The sequence below is a fragment of the Pelmatolapia mariae genome, linkage group LG8 (assembly GCF_036321145.2).
Source record: "Pelmatolapia mariae isolate MD_Pm_ZW linkage group LG8, Pm_UMD_F_2, whole genome shotgun sequence".
Taxonomy (NCBI): Eukaryota; Metazoa; Chordata; class Actinopteri; order Cichliformes; family Cichlidae; genus Pelmatolapia; species Pelmatolapia mariae.
The window spans coordinates 22,081,748-22,101,015 of NC_086234.1; the positions used below are offsets into that span (position 1 = coordinate 22,081,748).

General features: G+C 42.1%; 1 protein-coding gene across 1 annotated transcript in view; it reads left to right on the forward strand.

Moving 5' to 3' along the window:
- si:dkey-191m6.4 (rho GTPase-activating protein 22) overlaps positions 1-19,268 on the forward strand; it is a 35,248-nt gene that overhangs the window by 13,093 nt on the left and 2,887 nt on the right. Inside the window, exons 3-9 of the mRNA XM_063482134.1 lie at positions 3,041-3,128; positions 14,138-14,266; positions 16,845-17,052; positions 17,153-17,285; positions 17,363-17,436; positions 17,525-17,646; positions 17,775-18,786. Of these exons, the coding sequence (XP_063338204.1) occupies positions 3,041-3,128; positions 14,138-14,266; positions 16,845-17,052; positions 17,153-17,285; positions 17,363-17,436; positions 17,525-17,646; positions 17,775-18,786 (1,766 nt within the window). The remainder of the gene's footprint in view (positions 1-3,040; positions 3,129-14,137; positions 14,267-16,844; positions 17,053-17,152; positions 17,286-17,362; positions 17,437-17,524; positions 17,647-17,774; positions 18,787-19,268) is intronic.

The window sequence follows — 19,268 nt, forward strand, 5'->3', positions numbered from 1 at the left end:
GCATTCCTACAAAACACAAACACACACTCACACACAAACACACACACACTTATATCAAAGACTTTTAGATGGAGATTCAGTGAAGCTAATAGGTTTAGTTGTAGATGCAACAAGAAGCGATGTAATCCAACAATAAAAGACAGAAGGTTCATGATTGACGGATGCGCGTGCACACACACACACACACACACACACACACACACACACACACACACACACACACACACACACACACACACACACACACACACACAGACACACACACAATGATGTGTTCCCCACTCCTCTGTCTCCAATTTTGAGGAGAAAAAATGACAGTCAGAGCTTGCCAATACTCATCCAGCTCATATTGATTCGCAACTTCCAAGGGATTCAAGTCACATGTAGTGTGTGGCTGACTGCACACGCGCACACACACACACCACACACCATCACAAACCCACTCATGCATGCACACCCTCTGAGTTGTGTGAGAAACTGCGATTCTGGCCTTTTTTTTTTACCCTCTCATCTCTTAATCGATAGGAAACCCGAGGCCGGGAGTGTGGTCGGGGGTGGAGGCGTGGGAGGGGAGGGTATAGTCCGAGCGCTGCTGCGAACAGAACATGACTGCCCCACTACCAAGATGAAAGGATGTGATAATTGGTAGCAGGAAAGGCAGCGCTGGATGAGGATCTATGGGGGTTTTCTTTTCCTTTTCATCGTGTGTGTGTGTGTCTGGGGGGGTGGAATACACTGCTGAACAAACAGAGTCCAGTTATCTGGCGGTACACAAAGGGCACCACCATCACACAACAATGACTCTGGTTGTAATACACAAAACCTTTGACAAAATAAACAGAAAAAGCTTAAAAACAGCTTAAACTTAAAGTTTATATTTGGTTTTGTTTTGATTTGATTTATGCTCAACCCCATCACTTACTTCTTTCATATGATTTCAGATTTTTTCAGCCTGACATTATGGTGCTCTGAAACCTTGGCAGCATCAGCATTGTACATGGCTTTCTGTTCCAGTAATTCTTTACTGCTCCTTCGTTTCTTGCTTTACGTCCACTTCTGGCACCGATTACTTTTAAGAGGCGTGTGTTTATAGACCTGGGCATGGCACGTGCCAAATAGGACGAGTCTGGGGTGCTTCAGGTTCAGATCTAGGCACACGGTACCGATCAACAGCACTGCGTAATGTCCATGAGTAACAATGCGCTAGCTGTTCATGTTGCACTGTTGCCAACGTGAAATAAAAGTGTGAACAAACCTCGAGAGGCCAGGCTAGAATAATAACTGACTGGCATTCGTGTACAAGCGAGGTTAAAGTAGGCGTGGCCGCATCTGTTTGCAGCTGCTTTGAAGCTTCTACATGTGCGCACAGTTCCCGTATCATTGGTTAAAATGCAGGGAAGGACAAACAGCGCTATCTAGCCTACTTTTCTGCGTGATTTGTGTTCTCGGGTTACGTGTTGCCTTTTCTTAGTCATTCATCCCCAGCCAGCTACTTGTGTTATTCTGAGCACATAGCACCCTTGGGACACCCATCCTGCCCTGCCCCTGTGCTCTATCCATCCACAGCTTCCACCCCTTTCCATTTGTTGCCATGGCGACTAATGCTGGCGACAGCCCAGCCCTCAGGCTGAGGCTGTTTGGCAGACTCTTCTGCCTGTTTGATGGAGGATGCCAGTGTGGAGATTAACGGGGCCGACCTACAGACGCTGGCATCTCTTCACAGCTCACTTGGCCCTAAGTTCTCGGGGCTAAATGGGTATTGATCTGGATAATGTATTCTGATAATCTGTGTGGGTCCCTGTTCAATCACAGGAGTAGCTGCTTAAAATTTTAGAGGGGCTAAGAGGTGAGTAATAAGGAGGGAGGAAACAGGAGGTGGGGGGTGAGAGTAGGCAACTAAGTCAGACTCAAGCCTCTCACGCACACATTTCATTACGATTTAATGGCAAAAACAGGCAATCTTGCAGAATCCGAGTGAATCTGTGCGCTTATGATTTTGTGGCTCATTTGGGGCTGCTTTTGGAATCAGTCACACCCAGTCCTCAGGTTTGCAGAGTCGGTTATTGACAAATGACTGGAGATCCTTTCTTAGACATGGTAAATCACTCCAGATCAATCAGCCAGGGACGCCTCTTTGAGCAGGTCAGGGCATGGCACACTTGCCCAAGCACAATTTGCAGCAATCCCAAAAGAACCGGGCACTGTTGGTCCAGCATGCTTGGCCACACTTTGGATTGCCTAATGGGAGTACCCTAAGTCTTAAGATCATTCCAAATGGCGTGCCAAATTTCAACTTAAAAAGATCATCAATGATGAGTTAAACCATAACCCTTGAAAACATGACGCAGGTTTGGGTTTCAGAGTGTTAAGCAGGTACTAACTGTACCTGTCTGTCAAATGATCTTAAAATTAGCCTGGAGTTTCCACCATATCCTGCCAGAATAACTGAGAGTTTAGTTAGGAATAGAGACCACAAGCAAACTATTTGGAAGCTGTGATAACACGTTGGCAGAGGTGACTGAAAACAGGGAACACCAATAATCAATGCAGTGAATCAAGTGGGGCACAAAAACAGATTTTATCACAGGCTTGGACTAAACATTTGTCATAGATAAGGTTACCTGTTAAAATAAGATTTTCATAAACTACCAACTGACCGAGTGTTACGTCACAGAAGCCAGGAAATTTACATCCATCACAGGTCATGTTGTAGGTCATGGTCACTCCAAACCACAAGTGTTTATCTCAGTGTGCCCAGCTCCTCATATTTGTCTTTCTATCTTTCTTTCTTTAGCCAGTTTTCTGGACAGTTACAGTAAAATATAAGTAAAAAGTTGAGAAACTAGTGAAAGTGGAGAAAAGACAAAGGAAATCAATCAGCCAGTGTGTGAATGTGTGTATGAATGGGTGGATGACAGGTTGTGTAAAGCGCTTTGGGGTCCTTAGGGACTAGAAAAGCGCTATACAAATACAGGCCATTTACCAAATCGATGCTTCTGTGGTGGGAAACTATTTGAAAGCTTTTTCCTGTACGTTTCAGGGCTGTATACCACTGCAGGGATGCCTGGTCAATGAGCTCACAGCTAATCCAGATGAACCAGGAAGGCACCTGTTTGAGATCGTACCAGGTGAGATCCCTTATTCTCTGCACCCTTATCACAAAAACCTGCAGGTTTCCCATTGTGCGTTTATCTCTGTGCTGACCGTCTGAGCCAAAAATGTAATATCCTGTTTTACGGTGCGCGATGCAAATATCTGAAGTCACGTGACCACAGATTAGATACAGGAAGCAGCAAGGAATTCCCATCAGTTGCTAGTTTGCATGACATTAATTTCACTGAGCTTCCTTTTGTATTAAAAAAGAACCTGTAAAATAATTTTACTCTCTCCTAGCTGTTATAGTTAGCATTAAATTTGCTATTCACCATCTCATATCGCCTCACATACCTACTCGTATGCATTGTGCCTGGACTCTATTTATTCTTTAGTTCCTATTCTGTTTGCTAACACTAGAGAGCGCTGTTGTCCACAGTGGTCTGCCTCCTTGTCTTGCGTCTCTTGACCTCAGTGCTGGCAGTTCCAGTATTGTATTTCTAGCTTGTGGCGTGTGAGCATGAAAGTCAATTACTGTGTGAGAGTAACATAAAATAAGACAGAGAACAGCCTCGCCCTCCATCATGCCGTTGCTCTGAGACCGTAGATTTCAGGACTGTTAGTGAGCCGTCATGCTTCAAACACAGAAGCACTGCCTGCGGCCAACTGGTCTAGCTAGATTGACCTCACATGGCTTTCCAAGGTTTCACTCAATCAATACAACACATTTTATTGTGGTGAAGGTGAAATTTCTCATAGTACTTAACCTTTTGTGTAACAGATTAAAATAATACCATCTCTGAGCAGCAGTTTAAAGTGTATATTAAGACATATCTAAGAAGATATGCGTATAAAAATGAACTAAGCAGCCACAGAGCTACAGGTATAATCTCTAAATCGGGTTCTCTAATCCATACTGCAAATGACCTCTGTAATAGTTTGACTGTTTATTACTCATTCTGTGGTGTTTGCTTGGAGATCCTTTCTTCTGTTTGAACTAGCCGACAGGCTTGTGAGTGTCTATGTGGTTTGTTTAAGGCCAGTCAATATCGCAGACGGGTGTGAACCCCAGAAAAGTCTTAAGAGCCCCAACATGTGAGAGGAGTGTAAGAAGCACAGCTAGAGAAGGCAGGAGAAGAGTGTAAAGAAAAAGGAGAGGAGGAGGTCAGTCAAAGGAGACAAATATAATTTAGAAGGATGCAGGAACCACAAGACTCCAAAGAAATTCAGTTCATGTTAGGTGTGTACATGCTGAGTGTGGAAGTTAGTCACTCAAGATCCACAGTCCACATCCTGCCGGATTCTAACTGTAATAAAAGCTTATCGGGATCAGTCTGTATAAGTTATGTTTTCCCTCCTGTCCATAATTTATGACGACTCCATCTGCTGTTTACATCACGTTAGATTTGTTGTCTGCTCAGCGCAGAAGCACGTGTTAGCATGCTCTTTCTTCCTCCAGCCTGTAATCGGCTTAGTGTGATGAAGGTTTACGCGCTCCCGTTTGTATGAAATGAATAGGCTTGGAGATTCGAGTCTGTACCTTGTGTTAAAATGATGCTTCCTCTCATTTCTAAAGCAATCATTAATGTGTCTGGCTATGTGTGCAGCCAATTTCACAGAGCGGTCCCTCTTGAAACATACAATAATGAGCTCACTGAACAGTGTTTCGCCACTATAACATATACAGTGGAGTGCCGTGTTGCTATGTTGTAGTCTCTGTTATACAATAAACAGGATTTTTGTCTTTTGTAAAATTTACATTTGCATACGTTTACATAGAGCATCTGTTAGTTAATTAGGTGGCAGGTAATTTTTTAAGGGTATTTTTATTGTGCGTTTCCTAATTTTCAGTCATATTCTATATAAATGGGCTAGTATAGCGCTTTCCTACTCACTCTGAGCACTCAAAATGCTTTCCATAATTTTGCCATAATTTCCTTAGGGATTATTAAAGTATTCTGATTCTAAGCAATTGCCTATATATATATATATATATACACATATATATATATGTGTGTGTGTGTGTGTGTTTTAGTGGTGCTGCTAATAGACCAAAGATTTGGTCAGAGTATATGAATGTATGATGTCTTTGTATGTCAGTAAGGAAAACGTGTCTAAGAAGCTCACATCAGCCACACAGATCTGTTGTGAGCGCAACAGCCTCACCCACCTGGAGTTCAAATGTTCTTTTTGTGAGGGACAGCCAATCAGAAGAAACCTGGATTCAAAGGGGTGGGGTGGCCTCATGGGGGATTTATGTTCCCACGTTGATAGTTGGGCCTGTAAAGCATAGGATCAGGACCTTTAACCTTCAGAAGTCTAAAGCCTTGATTTTCCTCCACTGCAGACATGGACGCAGACAGCTGGACACCTGATTGCAGAGTAGTCATTTCTGTTATATTTCTTTGAAGTCCATTTGAAGTCCACCACCCGGGGAGCATGTGTAGTTTGTCCATTGTAACGGAAATTCTCCGCAGACAAGTCTATGTGGTCACAAAAACCAAGGAAGCATGTGGTCCGCATGGACCCTCATCGCCCGATGACAAAATTTACATAACTCAGACCCTCTAAAGGACTTGCAGATATAGAAAGTATAATCATCAAAGAAAACCCTAACGCTAGCCCTACCTCTAATTCCAGGCAAGCAGATTTTTTGTTGAGCTGGAAATCAGGGAAGAAAGAAAACAATCACCTCAGAATATGAGGTTAGAGTATGGGTAGGGCTAGCATCAACACCTATGATGATTTACAGTTCAGAGGGTTAAATGGGAAGGGTTAACAAGCTTGTTTCAGGTAGAAGATGACCTGAGGGGCTGCATTATTGCCCAATATGTAATAAAGATGAACTGAATCAAACATATTTTATGGTCAAATTATCGTCAGTATCCATAGTTTTTTCAGTTTTTATGATTTGTATACAAACAGATTTTGGAAAAAGACAAACAGATTGCAGCCCAAATTCACTCTCCCATTTAAAATGGTTAAATAGTGCATGAATCTCTATGTTCCCTCACATTAGGTTCACCTTTTATTTCTGGCTGGAAAACGAATCATTTGTATGTAAAGGTTTAAAAGTGAACCATTTTGAACTACATCTGTTTGCAACAGGCAGTCATGAGCAGCAGTGCAACCCACACGCACTGCAGCTGTTTGGGACTTCTGCACTGGTAACCCCTCGATATGAGGTCAGACCAGAAATGAAGGTGGGGACTTTTCTATCAGTGCTGATAAATCAGCGCCTGGTTTTCCTTCACTTTCAGCACCCTTTTGTCTGCTGTAATAGTAGCCTTGTCTTTCAAGGGAGCCCAGAGACCTTGGCTTTTCATCTGGGTCATGTCATTGACTGATAGACTCTGCTCTGGCAAGACTACGTTTGTGTGTGTGTGTCTGGCCGCAGAGTAAATCTACTGGTCATTCTTTTTTGTGGTGCTAAGTAGCCAACCGTATTGGAAAAGGTAGACACAAGGCAGATACTAGCAACACAATAACCCCCATGCAAGCAAGCAAGTGCTGCTGAATGGTTTTCAGTGTTTGACAAATGTGAAACATCAAAGTCATAACCAGCCTGCATTTATCCTGCATCTCTGCAGACAGCCCTCTCTTAAATGTCACTTGAGTGGAAGCAGAAAAAACACCAAATTCCTTTTGGCATTTGTCTGAAATAACATGAGTAGTTCTGCATGCCTGCAATTAAAAACTGGGCTTCTATTATGTTTTTTTTTTTTTTAAATCAGTGTGTACTCGAGACAAAGCTAGCAGCGCACCCAAACAAAGCCGATTCAACAGTCATGTGCCTGAGTCTGAATTGAGCTTGTCTTAAAGCCTACAGGCATGAGGGAAATAAGCAAATAAGTAGATATCTTAAATTATTCTTTTTTAACTTAACGGCTGGCTCGGGGATATTAGCCCTCTATTCTGGCGGTGCGGCGCAATGATAAGCCACCTGGACAAGAGCACGCGCAATTACGGCTGTGCAAATGTGATAGCTTCTGCCAATTCCTTACTGTGGACTAGTTGCTCACACAGTACATCACCCATGGATGAATAATACACACAGACACACACACATAGGATTTTTGTGTGTTTGAAAAGCCATTTTGCCTCATATGGGAACCCTAAATGTCTGACTGCAAGTAAAGAACCAGTTCTCTTTACACTTTGACCTTTGTAACATTAACACAGCTACATGTTGGGTCCCATGTTGATTCTCTCTGACTTTAAATGAGTCAGTTGCATGCAAGATGCATCACATTAACAGTATTTTATAGCAGCGGGTATGAAAAATATGCTTGTATTTTCTTTTTTGCTTCTTTTCTGTCAACAGAATACATGGTCACATATTGGCTGGTTGCTCAAGAGACATTTTACAAGACAGAACAACACATCTTCCTAAAGTTTTCTGAAATTGCAACCAGCTTCAGAAACTTCTAGAATAGTTTATAAAAGGGATATGTATCAGTAACATATTTTTTGTTCTGTCTCATTTAAGGAAGAATCTGTCTCACAGAGGCTGATAGGAACTGCCCCATTTCTCTTTGTATATGTGTGTGTGTGTGTACGGGTTTGTTTGACAAAGACTGGAGGACAGCCCATCTCCCAGATACTGCACACTCAGAAAGAGAGAGAGAGAGACTTGTTACACTCCTCCTCAGGGATTTGCTTCTCCCCAGGGGGGCTGAGGGAACGGACCTGCTGCCCACACTGCTGAATGCGAGAGACAGGAAGAGAGGAGTGAATGGAAGGGCAGAATAAAGTGAGGAGTAAGAGGCTGGGGTCATTTGACGGGGTTTAGTTTCCGCTGGCATCGAGCATGCCTCGCTGGCAGGTTCTGGCCATCGGTACTACCTGCGTACTGATCTGCTTCCAAACGGACTCGGTGGTGGCGGAGGAGCCACTCCTTCGAGCTCTAGCTTTAGGCCGGAGGCAGCGCCTGCCCCAGCCCACGCCGCTCACTCAGCCATGGGGCCGGTCTGCTGTAAACCGGACAGACTGAAGAAACAACATCTCCAAGGTAACGGGAAACAGATGCTGGAGATTTTTTACAAGTGTAGTAGACAGTGAGGTGGAGCGCCCGAGCAGCTTTGAGACTGTCAGATTTACAGCATGTTTAGAACTTTTATTTATGGAGCTTTTTTTTCACAGATTTAACGTGACCGCTCTGTCCTCCTGCCCCACAAAGAACACTTTTAACCGATGGTGTTTTTTCAAAATTTCTATGCCTCAACAAGAGCAATTATATGAAAAGCTTTGCTGCAAAATGCCTTTTACGTCTTCAAAATATGTGAATACAAAAGAGAATGACATGCTGACTACTTTGCAGAAAAGCATTGAGCTGGCTAATTCCTGTCTAACAACTTTTCTTTTAGTTTAATCCACTCATATTTTCACACTGCAGTATACTGACTTGTTGAACTTCTTCCCTTCTGTTTTAGGTAAAGTGGTTTTATACCCTTATGAGCAAATTAATGTCTCTTGGCAGTTACTTGCGTGACTGAGAGGTCACTTGCACACAGCTACTGGTAAATTACAGCTGTTCCTGTGCTGTAATGCGTGTTTGGAGAATACAATAGTTCTACATTGTGGTTACAAGGGTATCTGTGTCTTTGGTTGTGGTTAGCACTGCTACAGTCTGTAATAGATTGTCAAACTATAGATATCTATAGATAGAAAGCCTATGGGCATTTGACCCACTCATTTTGGACTACACATTTTGAAGGTTTGATGTTAGTGTTTTGGTTGCTGGCATGCGGATTTCATGAAGCCAGAAGCTTATATGGAAGAAAAAGTGGAGTGCTAATTCCAGGTAGCTTTGTGAAAAAGTTATTTTAAAAAGTCAACCCCCTGTAAAGTTCTTATGAAGCAGGAAACCACTCATAGGCTGTAAACATGCTTGTTAATGCTCAAAAGTTAGGCATTCTAACGGGAGCATCTTTTGGGAGTTACTTGCTTTCTGGTGCCTCAAGTGGCCACTAGAGGACGTGCAGTCTTTCAGGAACTTCATTTTTAAGTTTCAGAGGCTGCCACTTGGTCATACCACTATTTGATCTCGTAGCCATCACTCACTGTATAGTTGGTACAACGTGTCAGGAAGCAGAACCTGTTGTGTAATCTATTTTTATTGTTTTTATCGTTTCCCTTTCTTGGTCACTCATTCATTTACCAAGTTTCTTCCTCTTTCATATCATAATGTTATAGGCAGCTCAGAAGTCACCAGTTCACAGATACAATCATCAGTCATATCATTAATAAAGGACTAAACTGTAATTTGTGGTCAGAAATGTGTTCAACTGTGTACACATTTCTGTTTAGATGTGGAGTAGAGAGGTTTTCACCAGTCCCCATATACAGTCCTGTCAGGTCTACAGTATTAATGTTCTTTGACAGCTGTTTGGTCGTGAGCATGATGGTGGAGAGGATGGAAACAAAGAAACTGATTCAGTTCCACACGTGTGCTTTCTACACACAACAAGTCGAGATCAGGAGTATCTGTAATTCATTGATTGACTGATTGATTTTAATGGGAGCCAGAATTCTGGCTGGGTTGGAGAGGATTAAATGATAAAAATTTACGCAGTTTCATTTCTAACTTTTACGTCCATCCATTCTCTTATCCTATTGAGGTCGGGGGGGAGGGGGGTGCTTGGAGCCTATCCCGGGGCGAGAAGCAGGGTACACCCTGGACAGGTCGCCGGTCTGTCACAGGGCTGACACATTTACAAATTACACAGTTACCAATTAACCTAACCCCACTAACTGCATGTCTTTGGGAGGAAGCCGGAGTACCTGGTAAGACCCCATGCACACAGCTCCAAATGTCCATTCTGGGAGTAGAGTAACTTCAGAGTAACTACAGTAACTAACAGAGTAACTTTATATGATTTTCCTTTAAAAAAAACAAAAACTTGACCTGCTTATCTTACACCAACCCTTTATGCAGTTCCTTAGTTCATCCACTATCTGAAACAAGCTGCTCATGCTCTTTAACCCCTCCCTCTCAAAACCCACATTCTTCTGATTGTCCAGTTTCTGGAAGCTTACTGAGGGGCAGTATCCAGATTTATAAGCTTTACTGTTTATATTTTGCAGGTATGTTGCGGCTGAATCAGATGATGACACAAGTATATTACTTGTATTTCTTATTATTTGAAAACCTTTAATGCAAACATACTGAAACGTGTTTTGCTTGTTTGCTGTAACAAATAATAGTGTTACTTTTCCTGTCAATTAATTACATTTCAAATGATTTTTAAATGATAGGTAATTGATACATTTTTTAAGCAACTTCATAGATGGGGGATGCCAGCAAAATAACTGTTCAATTTTGTTTAATAAGAAAACAGACAGCCAGTCCACAGGATAAAAATATAAGTGACATAAACAGGGGTGCACATAAGTGGTCCGCAGGTGCGCATTCGCTGTCAAAATAATTAAAGACGTGCACTAGATAAGAAGTTGCAACGTGCGTTTGCGTACATAGGATTTTCTGGAGGAGGACAGACATTTGATTAGAACTCCTAAAGATGTCGAAGAAGCAAGCTCCTTTAGGTAATTACTTTGGTGTTCCTCCACCTCCAAAGAAATGTCAGAAGGAGTCCGAACCGCAAAAGAAGCGCGTATTCTTGGAAAAGTGGTTGCAGGAGGTGAGCTGGCTTCAAACAAATGATGAACGCATAGAGATGTGGTGCAGAATATGCTGTGAAAATCCCACTCTAGCGGATAAAAACAGTGCCTTTTATATGTACGCAAACGCGTGTTGCAACTTCTTATCTGGTGCGCGTCTTTTATTTTGACACCAAACGTGCACCTGCGGACCACTTATGTGCACCCCTGGACATAAATATATTTAGGATCAGAAAGTAATGCACTACCTCAACTGAGTGCAGGTATCTCAACCTATTGTGACAGTTTACTAAGTTCAAACAGTGACTTCAGCTAGGAGAGCTCTTGTTTATACTCCTGTCCTCCTCCACTCATCCTTTCCACTCCTTATCGTTTATTCCACACTGTCTATGAGCTTTGTGACATTTAAATACTGAAGCAGGATTTCTCCAGGGCGTATCTTCAATGGAATATACGCAGGCACTCCTAACACTGAAGCTTTACACATGTGCTCTGCAAACGTTTAACCTCTTTGCAGGCTCAAATGTCAACCTCTGTCTCATGCCTGTGTGGAGCAACCAAAATCAAATTCATTGCAGGGAGCTGAAGAGGAAAACCCAGTCAGACGACTGTCTGCAGTAAACGTTATCTTAACTGGCTCCAAATAGGATCTTTATGTCGCTGGTCAATCCAGGCTTGGATGTTCCGATTTAAGTGGCTCTGTGTGTGTAGAGGAGGTGTGGTAGCACTTTAATGTCCAAATCTCTTCTCTACATTTTTATCACCCCTCTTCTCCTGTGGACTTATTTACGACTCATGCTACTATCACACTACATATATTGCTCATTAATACAAGCAAGCTTGACAGTGAGTCTATTTCCTCACAGTATTCCCAGACAGTGGAGCATTTGTGATGACCCGCCGCTGTGTATTGTTGATCATGGCAGTGTGAGTTTGAAAAGCTGGGTGACAATGGCACTTAGCTTTATAGCACCACTGTTTATATTTGGTTTCCCTTCTCACAACTAAATGACTGTAACAACGGTGACGGTGACTGTGCACCCACAGCCAATCGCCCACATCTAACCCTAATGCACAAGTGCTGCTGAAGATCACACCAGATCACATTTCACACATTTGAAAAACAAAAATAAAATGTCTGGTATTCTTATATCAACCTGGCATCGCTCACTGTGACTCACACCGAGTTTACAGTATGATGTGATTTTCTTCCCCACATGTTTTCAGGCAGCTATGAGCTTTGCTAATGTTTTAGATCCCTCACTTCTTCTCTGGTCCACAGTGTGGGTCACAGTGCAAAAGTAAAAGCACCCAATAGGACAGCTCTGCCATCTAGTGGTAAGAAACCCACATTTCTAAAGCACAGTGACCTGGTTTATCCAAACGAAACAAGTTTAATACACAAAATTTAAAAATGGACATTTGCTGCTGTCAGAAATATTATAAAATGTCTTTGATAAAATAAGATAATTTTCACTTTGAATTCACTAATGTCCCATCTAAATGTCTCAAGTAGGGAGGGAAAAGAAAATCTGCTACCTTGTTCATCAAAGAACATTTTTTAAACCTTTTAAAAGATGTTGATATTTGAGCCTAAATTAAGACCTTCAATTTCAATTAAAAAAGGAGTTTTCAAGAGATTGAGGGAGGGGTACTTTTAGATGTTTGCATCATTTTTGAGGGGTTATTTCAAAATGTCATTATGTTATTTTATTTTTTTTAATTGTTTAGAAGTTGGATGTGTGTGTGTGTGTGTGTGTGTGAGGGGGGGTATCTTCAAGTGTCATTGTCTGTAAAATGTTCAGTTTGATGAATAAACTATACATTTAGATATCAATACCCTATCAGCAAAATTGTGGTTTCTCCAGGCCTTCAAATCAGCTCTCGTTCTTTGTTGTTACATCATGAGGCCATATTCACAGAGTCACAGTACCACAACTTATAACTATATACCTTTTCTAGATTTTAAAATGCCCTTAAAAATGAAAAAAACAAAAAACTAATGTAAATATCCAGCTCTTAGTCCAAGAGCACCTTTGGGATGTTTAGGACATTCAATCGACTAGCAGAGGAATTACCTTTCATTTGTACTGTTATTCACAAAACCATTACCATTCTGTCTCTGAGATACCCCGAGCAACATTGATAGATACCCTTTTAGCCAAAGATGCTAGTCTCAAAAGCACTATGTCAAGGATCTGCAATACACTAGCCAATATAAATCCTCAGCTCCCAAGAAGGCTTTGAATACAGTTCTAGAACAAGAAACAAGAAACTGTATCTCTACTTTTAAGATTAGGCTTGAAACTTTCCTTTTTTGCTAAAGCTTGTTGTTAGTGCTGGATCAGGAAACCCTGAATCCTCCCTTAGTTATGCTGCAATAGGTGTAGGTTGCTGGGGGATTCCCATGATGCATCCTATGAGTATGTCTTCCTCAGTTACATTTATCACCCACTATGTGTTAACAGACCTCTCTACACTGAATCACACTTGTTATCAATCTCTGGGTCTCGTCCACAGCATGTCTTTTATCCTGTCTCCCTTCTCTCTCCCCAACCAGTCGCAGCAGATGGCCCCGCCCCTCCCTGAGCCTGGTTCTGCCGGAGGTTTCTTCCTGTTAAAAGGGAGTTTTTCCTTCCCACTGTCGCCAAAGTTTTTTACAGGGCTTTTCCCTGTATGTGTTATTGTAGGGTCTTCCTTACAATATAAAGCGCCTTGAGGCGACTGTTGTTGTGATTTGGAGCTGTATAAATAAAACTGAACTGAAAATTGAATTGAATTGAATCCACCTTACCAAACCAAAACATTTACCCCAGCATTTAGCCCACTCAAGTCCAGTGCAAACGTATGTTTTGGACTTGTTTTCAGTTTAAATGTATTATTTTGGTATCAAACATGCATAACATAGAGACCTAATAAGAGTTCACCTTAAGGTAAAGAAGATCAAATTCACTTATATATGTGTAACTAGTAAACAATGCTCTCTGCGCAATCTGCTGCTATCACAATTCCAACTTAATCCAAATAATCATTTCCCCTTTATCAGATCTGTGAGGTTTTTGGTTTATTATTTATCATGTTACATGTTTATGATATCTGAAATAGTTACTTGTTAATTCTTAACAGTAATGGTTTGTTTTAAATGTTTTTTCTGTTAGAGTTCGTCTTCTCAACAATTTATTATCTTGTATTCAACTGCTAGGATACTTCAGAGAAAGTCCTGAGCAGTTTGACATTTATTTCAAGGTAAATTTATGAGGTAGTTCCCTATAAAGACAAAAAAACAAACAAATAACCAAAAATAAAACCCATCTAGTAGCATCACACTGCAGACCACAAGTTTGATTCCACGACAAAGCCCTATTTCATCTCTGTTGTACTCACTCATACGCTTCTTTTTTCCCTTCCTTGTCTGTCCCCGCAGGCGGAACAGGAGAGAAGGATCGGGCACCCATCAGCCATGAATCCTTCCTGCTCATGGCAAACTCCCAGAGCGATATGGACGACTGGGTCAAGGCCATACGGCGGGTCATCTGGGCACCATTTGGAGGAGGTGAAGCCAAACCTTTGAACTGAAACACAAAAAAACATATTAGGCCACCAATCAGTAGCAACTAAAAATCCATATTTCTCTAAGGAAAATATACAAACATAAAAGCCAAGCTAACACTGCTTTTGTTCATCATCTTTGTGTAAAAGAAAGATATATTATTCATATTTCTTTGCCAGCAATAATTCAAGGCGTGCCTTCCAGTGCAGGAGATTTCCTCTCTGCCTTATAAGCTCAACACATCACCCAAAATATCTGAAACTTGCTCTTGCTGCTAGAATAGAAAAGACTGCAGTCCACATCTCTGCTCTGTCTTTAATGTTTAGGTAACATACTTGAGCTGAGTTATGCAAACTATCTCCAACCCCAGCTCTGTCTCATTTCTTTAGCCTGCAGGTAATTCTCACCCTGTCTGCTCGGGATGTCTAACTAGTGTAACGCGACATAAGGCCAGAAATATAACCAGGCCTGTCTGGTTATGATGTGGGGCATAAGGGGCAGCTGAGCAGGAAGGTGTTGGGTTACAAAGCAGCTCTATATTAACAGGGGGATAAATGTAGAATAACACATAAATAATATACTGTATGATATCATTAATCTAATTTTAATCCTTGTCTTTAGTAAAGCATGTTTAAGAGCTGCTGGCAACTAGCAGACCTATTCTTTATGAAAATGAATCATTTATCTTTGTTTATTCCCTCAATTTTAGAAAATAAAAACACCCAAAAAAAGAAGTTCTGTAAGCTTGGCTGATGGAAAAATAAGGGAAGACCTGGCTGACCAATAAAAGCCTATGACAAGCATGACTAGCTTAAATGTCCACACAAGTAAAACAAATAACAGACGTTTATAAACAGCTAGCATAGGCCTAATTAATTAAGAAAAAGTTGCAATACCACAATGCTATGCACGGAGGTTAGCACTGCTGTCACAAAACAAGAAGTTTTAAATGTGGGCTTGAATCCACTGGCTTGCTGGGGTCTTTCTGTGTGGAGTTTTCATGTTCTCCCTGCGTCTGTGTGGGTTCTCTCCAGCTTACTTCTACAATCCAAAGACATCCAGTTAGTAATTGAAAGGTCCCAAATTACCATTAAGTGTGAATGTGAGTGTAACGTATTTGTGTCTGTGTTAGCCCTGTCCTGACCTGTCCAGGGTGTACCCTATCACTCCCCCCATGGTAGCTGGGATTGGCTTCAGTCCCCACCCCCTCAATTTGGATATTAGAAGAAAATGGATGGATAGATTTTATACTTGGTGCATGAAGAAATGAGAGTAAAGAGTCCTGGGTCATCTTTCCAGTCACACTAATGTTTTATCGTTTTGGACAATGATTCTCACTATCTGAACTCTTTTAGTACCCCCAAAAAGATTGGAAAAATAATAATTCATTTTAATCTTGTATTAAATATGTGCTAGTTTTTTGTCTATGCTAGCTTTTTGCTAAAACGCTAGCATTTTGTGCTAGCAACTGATAAAATTCTAACAGCATTTTTGTCCAGCTTTTTGTTAACTTTTGTGAAATGCTAGCTTTTTGTGCTGCTAGGACAAAAAGCTAGCATGTTTTTTTCTAGATTTTTGACCATTGAAAAGATGGCAAAAAATGCTAGCTTTTGTGTAGGTCTTCGAAAGGAAAAAAAAACTAAAGCACCTTTAAAAAGTTTTAAAACGAGATAGAAAAAAAATTGTGAAAAAGAAACAATAGAATGAATATATAATAATATATTTTTACGCATTAGCTTAGCTTATCATTAGCCTAAATCACTAGAATTTTCACTTTCCCCTCAACATTCATACTAAATGCACAGTGAAAGTCAATACACTGACACCTATGTTCAGAGTGAATCCCCTGACCGGCTGGGTGGTATTTCCAGCCTCCCTCTCCAGTTCACAGGCAAAATGTGTCAGTCTGCTGCCTCTGTGTCCAGAATAGATCTGTGCCAAATCATAGACCCCTCCTTAACAGCAGCACTGCAGTCACAGCAGATCCCATGCAACATGTCTCTGCTTCCTCAGCTGCTCTTTCCAAGCTTCTCTGTCATTTTCCTCAACTTGGCTTGTTTCTGCTGAAGTCTGTGGGATAAATGAAAGATTAATTACCAGCTACAAGAGTCAAATGCCTGAACAGGAATGGATGAAAATGGTGAAATGTGGGCTGGGAAGGTATGACAAACGCTTTCTGCAACTGTGCAGCTCCTGTTCTTTCAATTACTACCATTACTGCAAGCTAACATCCAGCTGTGACTGCTGCAGCCAAACAACAGGTAATAACCTGCAGTTATTAGGATGTATACAATTAAGCATGTTTAGATATTTAAGTTGGCATAAAATTGCATATTTATTCTGGGCATTTTTTCCTCTGTTCATGTTAACTGTCACTTTTTATTTATTTATTAATTATCTTTGTAATCATATGAAGGCAACAAATAACCACAAAGATGCTGTTCCAGAAACATGCTGTCAGATTCAATTTTCACACAGAATAAATGTACATATTTTCTTCACTTGCTCCACAATCCAAAAACCGTGCCTTCAGAAAGCCAGCAAAGCACTGACATGTTATGTTTCTTCTATCTGTCAACAGGGATATTTGGCCAGCGTCTAGAGGACACAGTGCAGTACGAGAAGAAGTTTGGCCCCCGCCTTGCACCCCTGCTGGTTGAGCAGTGTGTGGACTTTATCAGAGAGAGGGGTCTGGATGAGGAAGGTCTCTTTCGAATGCCAGGACAGGCCAACCTGGTCAGGGAGCTGCAGGAGGCCTTCGACTGTGGGGACAAGCCCCTGTTTGACAGGTGGGTGAGAGGATGAAATGGGAAAATTCACTTTGCCAAAGACTTTTATGATCATCACTGATTTGAATTCTACTGAATCATCTTTCTTTCTGACTTGCAGTAACACAGACGTCCACACAGTGGCATCCTTGCTGAAGTTGTACCTGCGAGAGCTGCCTGAACCAGTTATCCCCTTCTCCAAATATGAAGACTTTCTAACCTGTGCGCAGCTTTTGGCCAAAGATGAGGAGGAGGTATGTGCTGTTTACCTTTGGTGTGTGGACTTTGAGTGGTACTGTGAGTAGAATAAGGATGATTTGTCTCATATCAGGGAGTCCAGGAGCTTGGAAAGCAAGTTAGCACTCTACCTCTACCGAACTACAACCTCCTCAAGTACATATGCAAGTGAGTGACTTCATCCGTTAGGTTGAGAACTTAGCTTTTGTAGCCTAATATGTTTTTTACTCTAGTTTTTCACTATATCTCTCCATAGATTCCTTGATGAGGTCCAGTCCCACTGTAATGAGAACAAGATGAGTGTCCAGAACCTTGCCACAGTATTTGGACCTAACATCCTTAGACCGAAGATGGAGGACCCAGTCACTATCATGGAAGGTACAGACAAAACAATGACAATCAAATAAGTTTCTGTTTTTCTGTAATTTATTTATTAAAAATGATAGTTTAGAATAAAACTAAAAAAGTTATACCGACACCGGCTGAATTTGATTTGTATTATCTAGGAACTTCTCTTGTTCAGCACCTGATGACAGTCCTCATCAGGGAACACAACCGTTTGTACTCAGGGAGGGAACAGGAGGGGCCAGCTCTACCCCAAACTGAGATCCCCATCCAAGGGCATCATCTCCAACACCGCAGCCTGGGAGCCTGGATCTCTGAAGAGGACCTTCAGAGTTGCCCCGTCTCCAACCCAGACCAAGATCTGCACAGCAGTGCCTCATCCCTGGACGCCAAGCTGTGCGCAGCTGTCAGTCCCACTCAGACCCCTAACCCAAACCCTGGACCAAAACTTGGGTCTTCATCGGGAAAGGGTGAGACGGTAATCAGTCCGAGTAAACAAGCCAAGACCATGCCTTCCTGGAAATATTCCTTCAAAAGCTCCTCAGCGCCTCGTTCCCAGCCGCAAGCTAAGCAAACCAGCAGCAGTGGCTCCGCAGCAGATACAACCAGTCTGTCTTCTGGTGGTGGAGGAGGTGGAAGCAGTGGCAACTGGCTTATGAACGGTTTGTCCTCCTTGAGGGGACACCGGCGCACATCTTCAGGTGAACGGTCCACTCGTGACCGTGACTCCACCGGCTCCTCCCAGAGGCTGTCCACGTATGACAACGTGACCTCCTCCTCTAGCATGGGGAGTGTTCCAAGTGTATCCAGCACACCGTGGTCCACGTCCTCCTGTGAAATATCTGTCCCGGACTCAGTAAGCGAGCCCCCGGTGCACCAGAACTGTGGAGGTGTGGTGGAAGGTGGAGAAAGCCACAGAGAGATTAACAAGGAAAGGGATGGAGGAATGACGACAGACGCGAGCTCCGAGCAGGACAGTTGCGAGGCCATGGAGCTGTGCAGCAGCAGCGCGGCCTGCAGTGAAAATGGAAACGTGGCCACGGCAGCCGGGGTGCCGTCCATTATCATGTCCGAAGATGGAGAAGGGGAAAAACTAACACTGAGCAGCCTGGTAGAGGGACTGAAAGACGAGCTGAGAAAACAGAAGACTACATATGAGGCCAGGATCCAAAAGTAAGTCTCTGATGCAGGATCTTTCAAACTTATAATAGTAGTGTCGGTCTTTTATATGGTAAATAGAAAGACATTTGAATGAACTTTATGGCTTTGGATGTCAGACTTTTATTTCATTAGCACAGAACCACTGGAATTACTTCAGTTACAACCTGCTGTGAGTCCTTTAAAGCAGCGGTCCCCAACCCCCGGGCCTCGGACCGGTACCGGTCCGTGAGTCGTTTGGTACCGGGCCGCGAGAGTTGAGGCTCAGGTGTGAAATGTATGGTTTTCAGGGGTTTTATCGGTTTTCAGCGTTATTTTGTTATCGTTTTTATCGTTAACTCGGTTTTCCTGGGTCTTTTCACGTGTGTTATGAATAAATCTTCTTTTTTTCGGTACCGGTACTAGTTTTATTTTGTTGTATTTATCCGCGACACTTTAAAGGCCGGTCCGTGAAAATATTGTCGGGCATAAACCGTTCCGTGGCGCAAAAAAGGTTG